The sequence below is a fragment of the Rutilus rutilus genome (assembly GCF_951802725.1).
Source record: "Rutilus rutilus genome assembly, chromosome: 16".
Lineage (NCBI taxonomy): Eukaryota > Metazoa > Chordata > Actinopteri > Cypriniformes > Leuciscidae > Rutilus > Rutilus rutilus.
In genome coordinates, this window is record NC_140224.1 from 18,572,208 (window position 1) to 18,586,241 (window position 14,034).

The following is a 14,034-nucleotide window of genomic DNA, read 5'->3' on the forward strand; positions in this document are numbered from 1 at the left end:
TTACGTTACTCTCTGCTGAAAAGACACAACTATTTTGCTAGCTTATCATATCTTGCTTGCTCTATTAATATAATTAGGAGGTAATGTTAAACTTTCATTGCATTATTCGTCTGATAATACATCTATTTATACCCATGATTATGTATATGCATATGATTATACATAGTCTTTACGTTAACTTACTGTCTGCTGAAAAGACACAAATATTTTGCTAGCTTATCATATCTTGCTTGGTATATTAATATAATTAGGAGGTATTGTTAAACTTTCATTGTATTATTCGTCTGATAATACATCTATTTATACCCATGATTATGTATATGCATATGATTACAGATACATAGGCTGCGTCCGAAATCGCGTACTTTGTGAGTAGGTACTACATTTAAATTAGAACGTACTTCGCGACCGTTAAAAAAGTACGTTCTATATAGTATGAATACGGGTAGTATGAATCATAGATATCATATTAAGGCTAGATGTCTCGTCCGCGCTGCTGGCCAATGGAGCTCGACATCCGCACACGGCGGCCATCTTAAGACAGGATGCTCGTTCACTCATAACATGGTGCATGTACTTTTAAATAACCATAACTTGCTCAATTTTATACCGATTTTCAAACGGTTTGGTTTGTTATAAACGTCAGAGATGTAGCTATTATACTGCATACATATGAATAATTATGTTCAAAATGTTTAAGCATTCAGAATTATAGCCACGTTAATAACGTTTGTAAGAAACCAAACCGTTTGTAAATCCGTCCAGATTTCAGCGAGATAAGAGGATTTGTGTGCGTGCTGCTCACTCACCTTAATTCACAGAGTCCTGTCCTAAGATGGCCGCCGGTGATGCCGGAAGTGACTCCGCCTTAAGACATCTAGCCTTTATATGATATCTATGGTATGAATGGAGTCCGGACGTACTACATGCGCCATGTTGGTATTGTCACGTAACATGCGCGGTCACATCAGCGCGAAAATTTAAAGAGCCCATTCCACTGACTGCAATGTTTTTAGTTCTTCTCTCCGCTTTCGTCTGCGTTTTTACGTCGTTCGTGCTCACAATTCAGAGTCGTCGGTCAGTTGCTCGCACACACACACACCTGTGAACAATGACAGAGGTTGATTTTTGGTAAGGAAAAAGTAATTTATTTGCTTGTGATATTACCATCAATGAATAAACGAATGAATCAATAGTATGCGTGTGTTTATCTCTGTCGATTCATTCATGGATGGCAATATCACAGTGTGTGTGTATCTATATATATATATATATATATATATACAGGGCTGGAAATGGGGGGGGACGCGGGGGGACGGAGTGTGGGGAGTGAATTTCGAGGGGGGACGGCGTTCCAGTTGAAATTTTTTTTTTTTTTTTTGTGGACATTGTAACGATTACTATATTTTATCTACAATATAATAGCTACATAAACGTAGCACAATATATGATAATAAAAACTTAGAGGGATATTGATATTTATCAATGGCATTCTGTAAAATTGCCTGCGCTATGTCGTCTTTTGTTATTGGCCAATGCCTGCAGACTGCAGCCAATGGAAATGCTTCTCTATCAGCGCGCGTCTTTCTTACTACTAACAGAACTTCAAAACAGACCGCTTGAGGTAAATAAATAATCTTGGATGATGAACTGTAATACTGTTCGAAAATCTGAATAGAAACCGATACTTTAACAGATGTCATAACGTAGCTGAAATGATCATCCGGTCTAAAATAATTAAAAAATGGCCATCTTAAAATTAACCGATTGTTTTGTTCGAAAAGAGCTTTTCGGATTTCGAAATCGAATTTCCGTTACACGTATCGAGTGAAAAAAAAAAAAAAAAAAAAAAAACAGTAACAGATCCAGAAACGCGCACTGTAGGCTAATCCAGAAATACATGCGTGAGATGCACAAAACACACACAAATGGCGACACATGCTGGTCAAAACTGTAAATGTAATACAGGCCAATCATGTAATGATGATACCTTTTACAAAGCAACTGCAGTTTTTAGAAGTTTTTGTGGCTAATTGTAGCCTTGTTGTGAGGTAATCAATTTAGGCTAAACTCTTTGTAAATAATATTTTATTTAAATAATACCCCAGACCCCCTCCCCTGAATTCCAGGCAGTGAAAGGTGGATTTGCAGTTATCATTTTGAAACAATATGGGTATTTAGGGGTAAATTCATACCCTACAGTATATATTGTATTCAATTAAATATTGACATCGTATAATTCTGCATAATTGGATGTTTTAAATAAACACTGACAAAAAACTATACATGTTTTAGGGCTAATCTGAATCTAATTTTTTTTTAACTTTCAAAACAATATTATTGTAACCATGCCTCACTTGTGTATCCTTTTTCCACATAAATTTGAAATATTCCAAATGACCCCCCAGCAGGAGTTTATTGCGATCATTATGTTGTTGCGTATCATCAACCTTTTGTTACTTGGCACTTTACAGTCACAATGGCACTCTATGACTGATGTATCAGTTTCATTTCAGATTTTTCCTCTTATTCAAATTTAAATATCTAACATTCTGATTAAATATTTGTAAATAAATGCATTTTGTTCTTCAAATAAAATGACATTCACAAACTGACAGTTTGCCACCCTTATTTTTATTGATAGTAAAAAAAAAAAAAAAAAAACGACAGAAAGATAGAGAAGAGATTGAAGGAGATAGTCAGTTCGACAGGATGAAAAGAACATTATTAAATTACTTTGGACCACCTGTCAAAAAAGCTACGACTGAAAAGGCAGAGGATGATGATATGGAAAAAAAGGACAAGAATGAGGAGGAAAATGAGCAGAATAAAGAACAACCTGAACAGTATAGAGAAAGTGAAGATCAGGGAACTTCCAGCAATGCAGGTTGCATTCTCCCCAGCTGCTGGACAGAGGAGCAGTTCAACTCTTTCTGTAAAGGCCATCCGTGGCTAAAGAACAGAAATGGCAAGCTTGGATGTGATGCGTGTGGTAGTATAGGAAGATTAGGATTACACCATCATATGAAGGGATCGAGGTTGGCCAAAGAATGGTTGGACTTTCAAATATGCAGTAGTGGAGACACAAGGGAGGCACAAATGGCATCACTTCGGAAGAAAATCTGGCAACATAAAGGAAGCCATGGACATAAGACTGCTGATGACATCATGAGAAAAGCAAAGGAGGGTTACTTAGAGTCCAGTGTTCAAAGACAGAATGCACATTTGGAAGAGAACACAAACAAAATTTTCAGAACAGCATATATGATTTGCAAAAACCAGCAGCCCTTTAGCCTAATGGAGGACTTAGTTGATCTCCAGGAAGCCAATGGTATTACATTGGGAGGTGTGCTTCAGTCCAGAAAAAGCTGTGGGGACATATGTGAGTTTATCGGAGAAGAAATGAGAAAAAAACTGGTGACACACATAACTGAAAATGATTCAAAAATAGGAGTGCTTATTGATGAGTCAACTACAGCAAGCCATCTGACTGTGTTAATTGTCTGTCTTAGATGTGCGATTGGCTCAAACCCACCCACAACTGTAATATTTGAATTACTTGCTTTAACCTCAACAACAGCAAAGTCCATTACAAGTTCACTTTTGCAGTGTCTGCAACAGCACTTTCCAGAGGAGTTTCTCAAACGCAACTGGATCTCTTTCACCTCAGATGGTGCATCAAATATGATAGGTCGTGTATCTGGAGTCTCTACCCAGCTGAAACACCTTTACCCTGATCTTATTGTGTGGCACTGTTGTAACCACAGGTTGGAACTTGCAGTTGGCGATACCATCAAGGAAAATGGGGAAATCAACCACTTCCAAGCATTTATGGATAAGTTGTATTCCCTCTATCATGCATCTCCCAAAAATGAGCGAGAGCTACATCACAATGCAGAAGAACTCTCTGTCATCTTTCTCACCATTGGTAGAGTTCTTGGGGTCAGATGGGTAGCCTCAAGTGAACGCACTCTCAGAGCAGTGTGGCAGCTGTTTCCTGCCTTGCATGAGCACTTTCAGAGAGCAGCCCAAGATCCTCGCAGAGATGGACGTGAACAAAACATGTACAAAGGACTTGCAGCTAGACTTACTGCAACAGCCTTTGTCAGGAACCTTGGAGTAATGAGAGATGCTCTAATAGAGTTATCAGAGCTGTCACTCATGTTGCAGAGTAACACCATCACTCTTCCTTTGGCTCACTCATTGGTCTGTCAGAAGGTGAAGGTGTTTGAAGCACGTGCTAAGGGAAGACAGGGAGAGTTTTTAAGAACTGCTTCAGAAGCTGCAGAGAAGGCAGAGTTCCAGGGTGTGGCACTTCATCCAGGGAGAATAGCCGATGTTGCCATAAATGCTCAAAAGTTTTACAACAGTCTGGCATCTTCTCTTAGGAAAAGACTAATGACAACATCAGCCTCTAAAATGCCACATGGTGGGTCTTCTACTCATGTCTCTGAATATGATGACATACTGTCATCCTGCAGGACCATCTACCCAAGATACTGGCCTGATGATTACGATATTCTGTATGGTGAAGCAGAGGTGGTTTCGATGTGCAAGAGGTTGCACCTCCCTGAAAGACCTGCAATTAATGGTTTCAGGGAGTACAAGGAGAGTGGTGGAAAAGCAGTCCCAGAGGATTTGAAGCCACTTGTCACTGCACTGGAATCAGTTGCTGTGTCCACTGCAGAATGTGAGAGAGGATTTAGTTCTATGAACACCACCCTTACTCCACTTAGGAGCTCTCTTGGGATTGGTAGACTGAGCAGCATCCTTTTCCTGAGCCGCAATGGGCCACCATTGGCACAGTTTGAGCCCATGAGCTATGTGAAGTTGTGGCTGCTGAGAGGACGACGGAGTGCTGACCACTTAGCCTGTAGGAAGAGAGAGAAGGGGAACGTGAAGGAGGACAAGGCCATCTGGTCACTCTTTTAATTGGTAATTCTAAGTAAAACCGTCTTTTTTTAACAAAGTAAATGGAAAGTAAAATGTGAATTTAAATAGCATATGTCTTTCTGTTATTCTTTAGATAGCTGGTTGCTGTAGCCTGTGGTGGTGACAACCTGCTTGGATGAAAGAGAATTTGGGGCTGTTCTCAATGTTCATATTGGATAGATTCCTCAAATTGTTATTTCAGAGATTTTCTTTTTGTTGACATTTTAAGCTTTTGTTCTATTACCCTGTCACATACAAATTAGATGCATGTTGCATCATTCATCTTCTGTAGTTTGCAATATCTAGTGTTGCTTGCAATGCTGAATAGTTTCAATACACTGAGAACTTCTTGTCTCATTCCCTCTGCCTTACAACTGGATTCACCTTTGCATGTTTAATAACATTAACATATCATTTTACCATATTATAAATATCTACGTTTGAGCAGATATCCACAAACACTGTATTTAACAGTAAACACTGGTCTAAACATTATAATATTCACCATAGAGTAAACACTCATACTAGCCTACTTTTATATCGTGCTGTTTTATTATCGAACATATAAAAACATCCTCTTGTCGTACATATACATTTAGCATTAGGCTTCATGTTTTTAATCATATCACATTTCATAACGTACATTTTAGTCTGGCACCAGTTTAACTAGTAACTACAATGTAGTTTATGCAACAATAACATGCTATTATGAGTGTCTTACCTTAAAAATCGTTCTCATAAATACTCAAATCGTGTTCTTCTTATTCTTCTGAGGTAAATCCAAGGTAAACAGCACAGCACATTGAGCACAAACACAGTCTTCCAAACTCGAGGAAAAACAGGAATACAGTACTTGTTTTTGAGGTAATGAGTCCGTTAACAGCACGTGGATCATTTGCATGTCAATTGCTCATGCGCGCGTGGGCGTGGTCACATTAGAGTTAATTAGCTCGGACTGGAGAAACTGTACATGTCGTTGCTTTCATAGGATTACTTAAACAGAGAATATTTGTTTTTTATATGGTTTACATAATTTAAAAATGGAGACTTCAAGCTTTGTAAAGACACATGTTTCATGCCACAGTGACAAGCATTCGCGGAGTTACAGATCATTTTCTGTCGCATTTCAGAATGAACTTCACTTTGAGAGAGACGGGACAACGCATCATGTTTATTTATATTTTATTTTACGAAAAACACAACGTTTTGTTTTCATTATTTGCAATAGCCAACCCCAGGGGGTTAAATGAAACATAAAATAAATCATTTATTTAATTTAGTTATTATAGATTATAAAGGTTTTTAAACATCTGAAAGGTCATCTAAAGCCAGATCACCTCTATTTTTTTTTTTTTTTTTTTTAAATAGAGTCCGCCCAGTGAATTTTGCCCATTTCCACCACTGTATATATATATATATATATATATATATATATATATATATATATATATACACACACACACACACACACACAGTGAACTGTATGGTAACACACTGAGGTCAGATACAATACACACACACACACATTCATTCATACGTGTATATATGAAGACTTAAGACGTAAAAGAAAAAAATTCTTCTAAAATGAGCATTTTTATCAAGCTTGTATTATTTAGCTTCAGTAATTTCACTTTAATGACAATTAATAGGTCCTTTTCATTGCCATTAAAGTGAAATAACTGAACATAAACATACAAGCTTGATAAAAATAATCAAACTAGAAGAAAATTCCAGATGGCACTTAGAGGCTTTTACATCTTAAGTATTCATATACAGGCTTGGGAGGATTACTTTAAAAATGTATTCCGTTACAGTTACAAATTACTTCATAAAAAAAGTATTCTGTAACGTAATCCAAGTACTATAATATGAAAGTAATGTAACTGATTACTTTTGGATTACTTCAAGGTCACGTATATAAATCAAGTCAAGCAAGAAGAAATATTATAAAAAAAAATATTAAAAAACTTTTATTTATTAAGAATTTGGCTCAGTGTACATTACAATATTTTCAAAATATACACACAGGCCTGAATATATATTTATGTAAAGGGCTATACAGACATCTAGTGGCTAATGTATGGTATTACAGATTATTTTGTTTTATTTGTAACAAATTTTTAACTTAAAAATAAAAACACAACATTTACATTTTTTACACAATCTACATATTAGTTTATTTTAAAATAGGCCTACATGTTGACTAAAGCCGTGATCTTTCTTAATTTGCCTGACTGAACTTGTGGCGTTGGCAGTGGGAGTTCCCCTACGTTACCTAGACAGCGAACATCCCGTTACGTGAGAAAAGATTAAGAAAGGACATTTTGAGTACTAAAAAAGATACTCTCCTAATTTCTACAAAATAGCAGCGGAATTTCCATGAATTAAAAGCGATTTTACTCGCAGGCAGCGTCGTTTCTACTAGCAGCAGTGATTCAATCTGCGTCTGAGGAGATTGTAGACAGCTGTTATTTGCACATGCACCAGCGCGTGGCACACGTGAGTCATTACTGGCAACAGAACCAGGAACTACTGTATAATCAAGCAGCGCTTAATATAGTGTTATTATGCCAAAATACTTATTTATTTAGTTTTAAATTAAACCATTGTAATCCTGAAAGTATTCCCCCTTTTTTTTTTATGTAACTATAATCTGATTACTACGTTTTTTGACGTAACTGTAACGGATTACAGTTACTGGATTTTTGTATCCTGATTACGTAACGCCGTTACATGTATTCCGTTACTCCCCAACCCTGTATATATATATATATATATATATGTGTAATGTGTGTGTATATATATACACACACACACATACATAAGAAATGGATCATATACATATAATACATACATATTATATTTATAAATAATCCAACACCGAAAACAAGTGTCTTGTCGATTCAAATTGTATTCTAAAATAAACTATGAACACGTTTACAGATTGTGAGCCCTACAACCTACTGCGCCAATTCTTCATATATATTTTAAAGATGGAGCTGACCTCCACCCCGACCTCCGACTTTCACGGTAGTCCATCCAGTCACTGATTGCGACCATGGGTGGAAAAAAAGGCCATTGAGGTGCTGGTGTTCTAGCTATATCACATATTTGAGCTTAATTTTTTACAAATTATTTACTTTAAATTTGGGTAGGAAAAATACAAGTGGAAATCCAAAAATTACCCAAGGTGTAAAGTTCTCATCTTGTACACATGCTTTTAAAGAAACAGATTTTAAATTATTTTAAAGTGATGCCCAACAAATGAGATTGTTAGTAAGAAAGTCCCTTTAGATATTTTAGAAACCTGTGAAGGTTACCTTACTGAAGCTGCTGACGTTCATTGTCTTCCATCAAGATGACACTTTAATAAAAAAAGTTTTAAAACTTTTGCTTTTGGTGGTGCTTTAAGCTCTATTATACTACTTTGTGCCAAAGTTTTGTGATTTTGTTTTAAACTTTTGTATTCTGTATCCATTTAAAAGTTAAATAATATACAAAAATAAAGCAAATACATTTTAAAGGTGTCTGGGGTGTGTGGGTATTTCTCTTCAGTGTGGCACTCATATTTTTCAGATATACCTGCAATTTGCTTTAAAAAAAAAAAAAAACATCTGGAATCTGCCACAAAATAAGTGCACACACAACACCCTTTAAAAATATTAATTACTCCATGCCACATATTAAACACTTTACAACTGACAATCTAACTACTGTAAATCCCTGGGAATGAAGTGTTTTGTAATAAAACTTGCTAAAACAGCATTACAAAATGAACTTACTAACAAATAAATGGAAAGAGAGTGTGTCACATTTGTTTTCTTTATTATATATTTTTTTTAGCAATTATTTCTAAAAGCTGAAGGAATCTTTCCTCTCTCTCGTCGCTCTTTCTTTTCTTTCCTCCCTTTCATTAGCCACTCTCCAGGTGTAGTCATCAGCCCCCTGCAAAATCAACACAGAATTTAACATTAGTGATGAACCATGGTCAATCTATATTATTAAATTAATATGAATGTTACATGGACAAGTTGAGGTACACTTGATAACAGTAGCTTGCTACGTAGCCAACACATACTACATCAACACTGGTAAAGGAGAAATAAAATCGTTGTAAAATAAAAAGATAAAAGTTTTGTAACCCTCTCATTTAACTAACGTTAACTTAGCTGACAGGCATTAGCTCGTTCTGTTCGGTAATAATAATAATGATAAAATTGTCATTTAGCAGCCAATTCACAAACTTGTACCCTCGATTTACATTATTTAAACTTTTAACAAGTCAATCGTTTACTTATATGATGTTAAACGAATACAATTTAACCACAAATAAACAAAAAGTGTGTTGTAAAGTACTTACACTTGAAAACAGCCGCGTCTCCGTTTTCCGCCATTTTCAAATATAACGACGACAACTCCTCTCCCGTGGCATCATGGGATAGTAAAGTGTCCATCGTATGCGCACTTCAGAATCTCGCCGGATGTAGTAGGTCATCCGGGTACTTCTCGCCTACTGTTTTTCAAATTCTATGATTTCGGACATACTACTCTGCTCGCGTACTGTTTTTCGCATACTATATAGTAGGGAAGTATTCGATTTCGGACGCAGCCATAGTCTTTACGTTACTGTCTGTTGAAAAGACACAAATATTTTGCTAGCTTATCATATCTTGCTTGCTATATTAATATAATTAGGAGGTAATGTTATAGTTTCATTGTATTATTTGTCTGATAATACATCTATTTATACCCATGATTATATGCATATGTATTTCACATAATTAGGGAAGTAGCCTAATGTTTATAGTACCACTTTGTTCATGTTAGTTCACAGTGCGTTAACGGATTTTAACAAATAAAACATTGGAGTGTAATAAATAATGTATTAGTAAATGGGTTAGAAAATATTTATAAATGCTGTAGAAGTGCCTTTCATTTATGTTCATGTACAGATCTGTAACATAATTATGGAATTAATGTTTACACTTCATTCTATTATTTTCCAGATGATGCATCACTACTACACCAATATAATGCGGACCGCTGAGGTGTGGGCCTATCAGCGAACAAGTGACTGGTGGGAGAACACTGCTCAAAGATTTACAGATGAGCAGTGGCTGGGCGACTTCAGAGTTTCCCGAGAAACATTCACATACATTTGTATGTCGAGCCCGTTGTGTGGTTGAACATGCGTTTGGGAGGTTGAAAGGAAGGTGGAAGTGTCTCAGTAAGCGAAATGACTGCAATGTAAATGTTGTTGTTGATATGGTGGAGACATGCTGTACACTGCACAACTTGTGTGAATTGTACATGGACAGATTTATACCAGAGTGGTGTGATCGTGATAGAGATGCTGAACGTTCACCTTGCAATGTTGGTGATGAGCGTTCAGATGCAAGAAGTGCTCTGCAACAGTTGTTCATGCAGCAGCAATAATTAAGTTGTTGTTATATTGTGTTTGTTACAAATAAAATATTTGAAATGAAGATTTGGTATAACCCTGTTTTGTGACTGGAATACAATTCTTTATCCTAAACGGTACATGGTTACATCAGACATTATTTGATCAATAAGCAATAGGCCATTTAAGCATACAGAGTGAATACTGCAATATATTTTTTAAATAACATACAATTAAACAATCTTCTCACTATTTTTAAATAAAATCAAAAATACTCAGTTTAACAGGTATGTTTTTATTTATATATTGCAGTTGTAAGTATATGTCTGTTCAAATGCTTTTAGATATGGTCACTTCTGTTAATGGTACTTTTAAATGTGAAACTGCTTACACTGTTTACAGTATTACAGAATACAAAAGGTGCCGATCAGACAGCCGTTTAAATAATTTGCCCATCAATAAGCATAGTAGTGTATACCAATAGATGTGTTATAGCTTAATTATCATTCTACTGACTAGGATCGTATTTGCATTACAGAATACAAAAGGTGCCCATCAGACAGCCGTTTAAATAATGTGCCCATCAGTATGCATAGTAGTTTATACCAATAAATGTCTTATAGCCTATTTTTCATTCTACTGACTAGGATCATATTTGCATTACAGAATACAAAAGGTTCCCATCAGAAAGCCGTTTAAATAATGTCACCATCAGTATGCATAGTTGTCTACACCAATACCTACCTTGATGGCTTATCTGAGTCACAAAGTCTTTATATTTTAGTTTATTATCATGTAGGTAACTTTTACAATAGGTTTTCATAAGAAAAACTTTTTTTTTTGCTAACATATATGCAGTGTGAACTAACATGAACCAACAATGAATTACTAATAAAGAATGTATTCAAGTAACATTCATTTTACATATATGCCTTATAATATGTGTATAATATTTTACTATAAGATTGTGTATTTTGCTTTTGATAATGTGCCCCTTAATAAGCATGATTTCCATTTGCCTCAGTTATAATAACACAGCTATTACTTTATTTATATATTAAGTTCACATCAGAGTGCAAAAATACAAAGGTGCTTATAAAATGTGCATACATACACATACAAATGAAACAAAACAGGTGCTTTTGAGAAGTACTATTACAAATGTGCACACAAACGAAACGGCAGGTGAATTTAAGTAGTGACGTTCTATTTACACAATAAACTTTTAAGGCATTAAGGCAAACAGAAAGATAGATGTTTTGTCCATCTACTTCCGCTGGAGAAGGGCTGCGGCCAAATTACTGAAGACTGATGCAAAAGACTCAGATTCTTTCTGTCTTTGTGACATCTCCTCCCGTCTGAGTTGTGCATCATAGTCCAATTCCTCTCGTCTCATCATCATTTCTTTCTTCATTTCTTCTCTTCTCAGCTCCCGCTCTTCTTCCATCTGTTGCTGTGTTATGTCCCGCATACACTGCAAAAACTCCCTTGATGCCAAATTTGCAGCTTTGCGTTTGCGACTCTCTGTAAAAGCAGACACAAAAATTAGCAGGATATTTGGGATGTCTTCTGATAGATTATAGATTGTGGTATAGCACATACAGTATTCCAAACTGTAAAGTTTGTTACATATATTTATTTAGCAGGTAAATTAAACGCAAACATACCTGGTCTAGTCCTTTGTGGAATGTGATGTGATCCTCCTCTTATTATGGTTAGATCTTCAGGGCTGTCATGTCTCTCTGTAATAAACATACATTTAGAATAATTACATACTGACAAGAAACTAACAAAATGTTTAATACTTCTGTGGTGTATTTTGTATATTTTTTTGCATACCGGGTGTCGACGTTAGCAGTGGAAGTGTAGTTGACGGTCCCTGCTCCACTTCTGAGTCAAATAAAGCACTCTGGGATGACGATTCTAGCACACAAAACACAAACACGCATATGAGCCACTTATGCAATATTTTATTTGTTTTCTTAGGAAGTTAGAAAACTTAGATTTTAGGAAGATAGCATGTATTAACTCACCGTCCGCGGCTGCCATAGTGTCCCGACTTGTCTCTCCACTAACAGAGGGACGGTGACCCAGCACGCCGTCCATCAAGTCGAACCATGGAAAGTTCCTTCTCTGGGCACCGCTTTGTCCATTGTGCGTTTTAATCGCTTTGTACTGTGCCCGCAACTTTTTTAATTTTTCCCGAACTTGAAGCGTTGTTCGCTGAATGCTTAGCTTAGCAAGTTCAGCAACGATGTATTTTATAACGTCCTCGTTTCTGCACACGCCGTCAAATTGACGTTGTACCCTTTCTTCTGCCCAAATGCTCAGAAGAGCTTTGGTATCTTCGACAGACCTGTACAGGCGATTCTCCATTTCGAGCAGCGTTTATTTTTCGCGATATAAAAAAGTGAAATGTCCATCTTGCCGCAGACTATAACTTTCCCTAACACCGATAAACTCCGCCTTTTACCTTGACCACGCCTCTAGCCCGAGCTGGCCCAAGGTATTCGACGGGCCAGAAATCCTGGCCGTTGGCCCCGAGTAAGCCCCGATCAAGCCCCGGAAGTGACAGTGGAAACGCGACTGGCCCTGGCACGCACTAGCACGGCCCGGCCCTGGCCCGACAGTGGAAACGCGGCTAATGGAGTCCCTAATCATGCAGATTTTGGCAACAATTGATTGTGGTATTAATTCTGCTACATCAAGATAATTCTATTAACTGATCCAAATAGGTTCGGTTCTTCGATTCAGTTCTAACCGAATTCTCGTCCAACGTGCGATGGGTGGGGGCAATATTTGCCGGAAATAGTAGACCATCCGGGTATCTTTGGAACACTCATTTCAACATACTACGATTTGAGATGTACTAACTCTATTTTCTAATACTATTTAGGACGGATAGTATGTGAATTGGGACACACCGTGGGTGTTTGCAGAGATTGGCTGCGTTCGAAACCGCATACTTCCCTACTATAGTACTATAGTAGGGGAAAAGCAGTAGGCGGGTGAAAAAGTATGTATGAATCCTTAGTATTCATAAAAGAGTAGGCAAGAATTACCTGGTTGACGGACTAATTCTCACGAGATTCGAACGTGTGTATGCTAGTGCGTTCGAATATGCCTACTTACCAACTATATAGTAGGACAAAACAGTATGTGAAAGGAGTAGTATGTTCGAAACATCGGCTGCATTCGAAACCGCATACTTCCCTACTATATAGTAGGGGAAAAGTAGTATGCGAGCAAAAAAGTATGTACGAATCCTTAGTATTCATAAAAGAGTAGGCGAGAATTACCTGGGTGACATACTAATTCTCACGAGATTCGGATGTGCGTATACTTATAGAGCGTTCGAATATGCCTACTTACCTACTATATGAGAAACCAGTACATGAAAGGAGTAGTATGTTCGAAACATCAGTATTCACAAAAGAGTAGGTGAGAAGTTCCCGGATGATCTACTGCTTCCACCCAGATTTTCGAGTGCTCAACCGATAGATACTTTTCTATCCCAGGAGGCCTCGCGAGAGGATACGTCATAATCGAACATCGCTGAGATCAGCAACGTGGGTGCTTTCAAATGTGAGTAAACACAGTTCCTTGTGTTAAAATCGCATGTGTTGAACTATACTGTAGAATAAACTGTTGAATTGTTGAAGGTGTAAAGACGTTAGACAGTATTAGATAGTATTATATAG

The 14,034-nt window shown here is 36.9% G+C and overlaps 2 protein-coding genes across 2 annotated transcripts; one reads left to right on the forward strand and one right to left on the reverse strand.

Annotated features, from left to right (window-relative positions):
- Positions 1-2,712: 2,712 nt before the first annotated feature.
- LOC311306264 (E3 SUMO-protein ligase KIAA1586-like) lies at positions 2,713-4,932 on the forward strand (the record flags this gene model as incomplete). The annotated part of the gene is made up of 1 exon (XM_084434585.1): positions 2,713-4,932. The coding sequence occupies one exon, from the start codon at positions 2,713-2,715 to the stop codon at positions 4,930-4,932; it is 2,220 nt and encodes a 739-aa protein (XP_084290711.1).
- Positions 4,933-10,605: 5,673 nt separating this feature from the next.
- On the reverse strand, positions 10,606-13,597 carry LOC311306024 (uncharacterized protein). Its single transcript, XM_084434172.1, has 4 exons — positions 12,367-13,597; positions 12,173-12,256; positions 12,001-12,075; positions 10,606-11,857 (listed from the first exon to the last, which is right to left on the reverse strand). Exons 1-4 carry the CDS (start codon positions 12,707-12,709, stop codon positions 11,601-11,603), a joined length of 759 nt encoding a protein of 252 aa, XP_084290298.1. The 5' UTR covers positions 12,710-13,597; the 3' UTR covers positions 10,606-11,600.
- Positions 13,598-14,034: the final 437 nt, after the last annotated feature.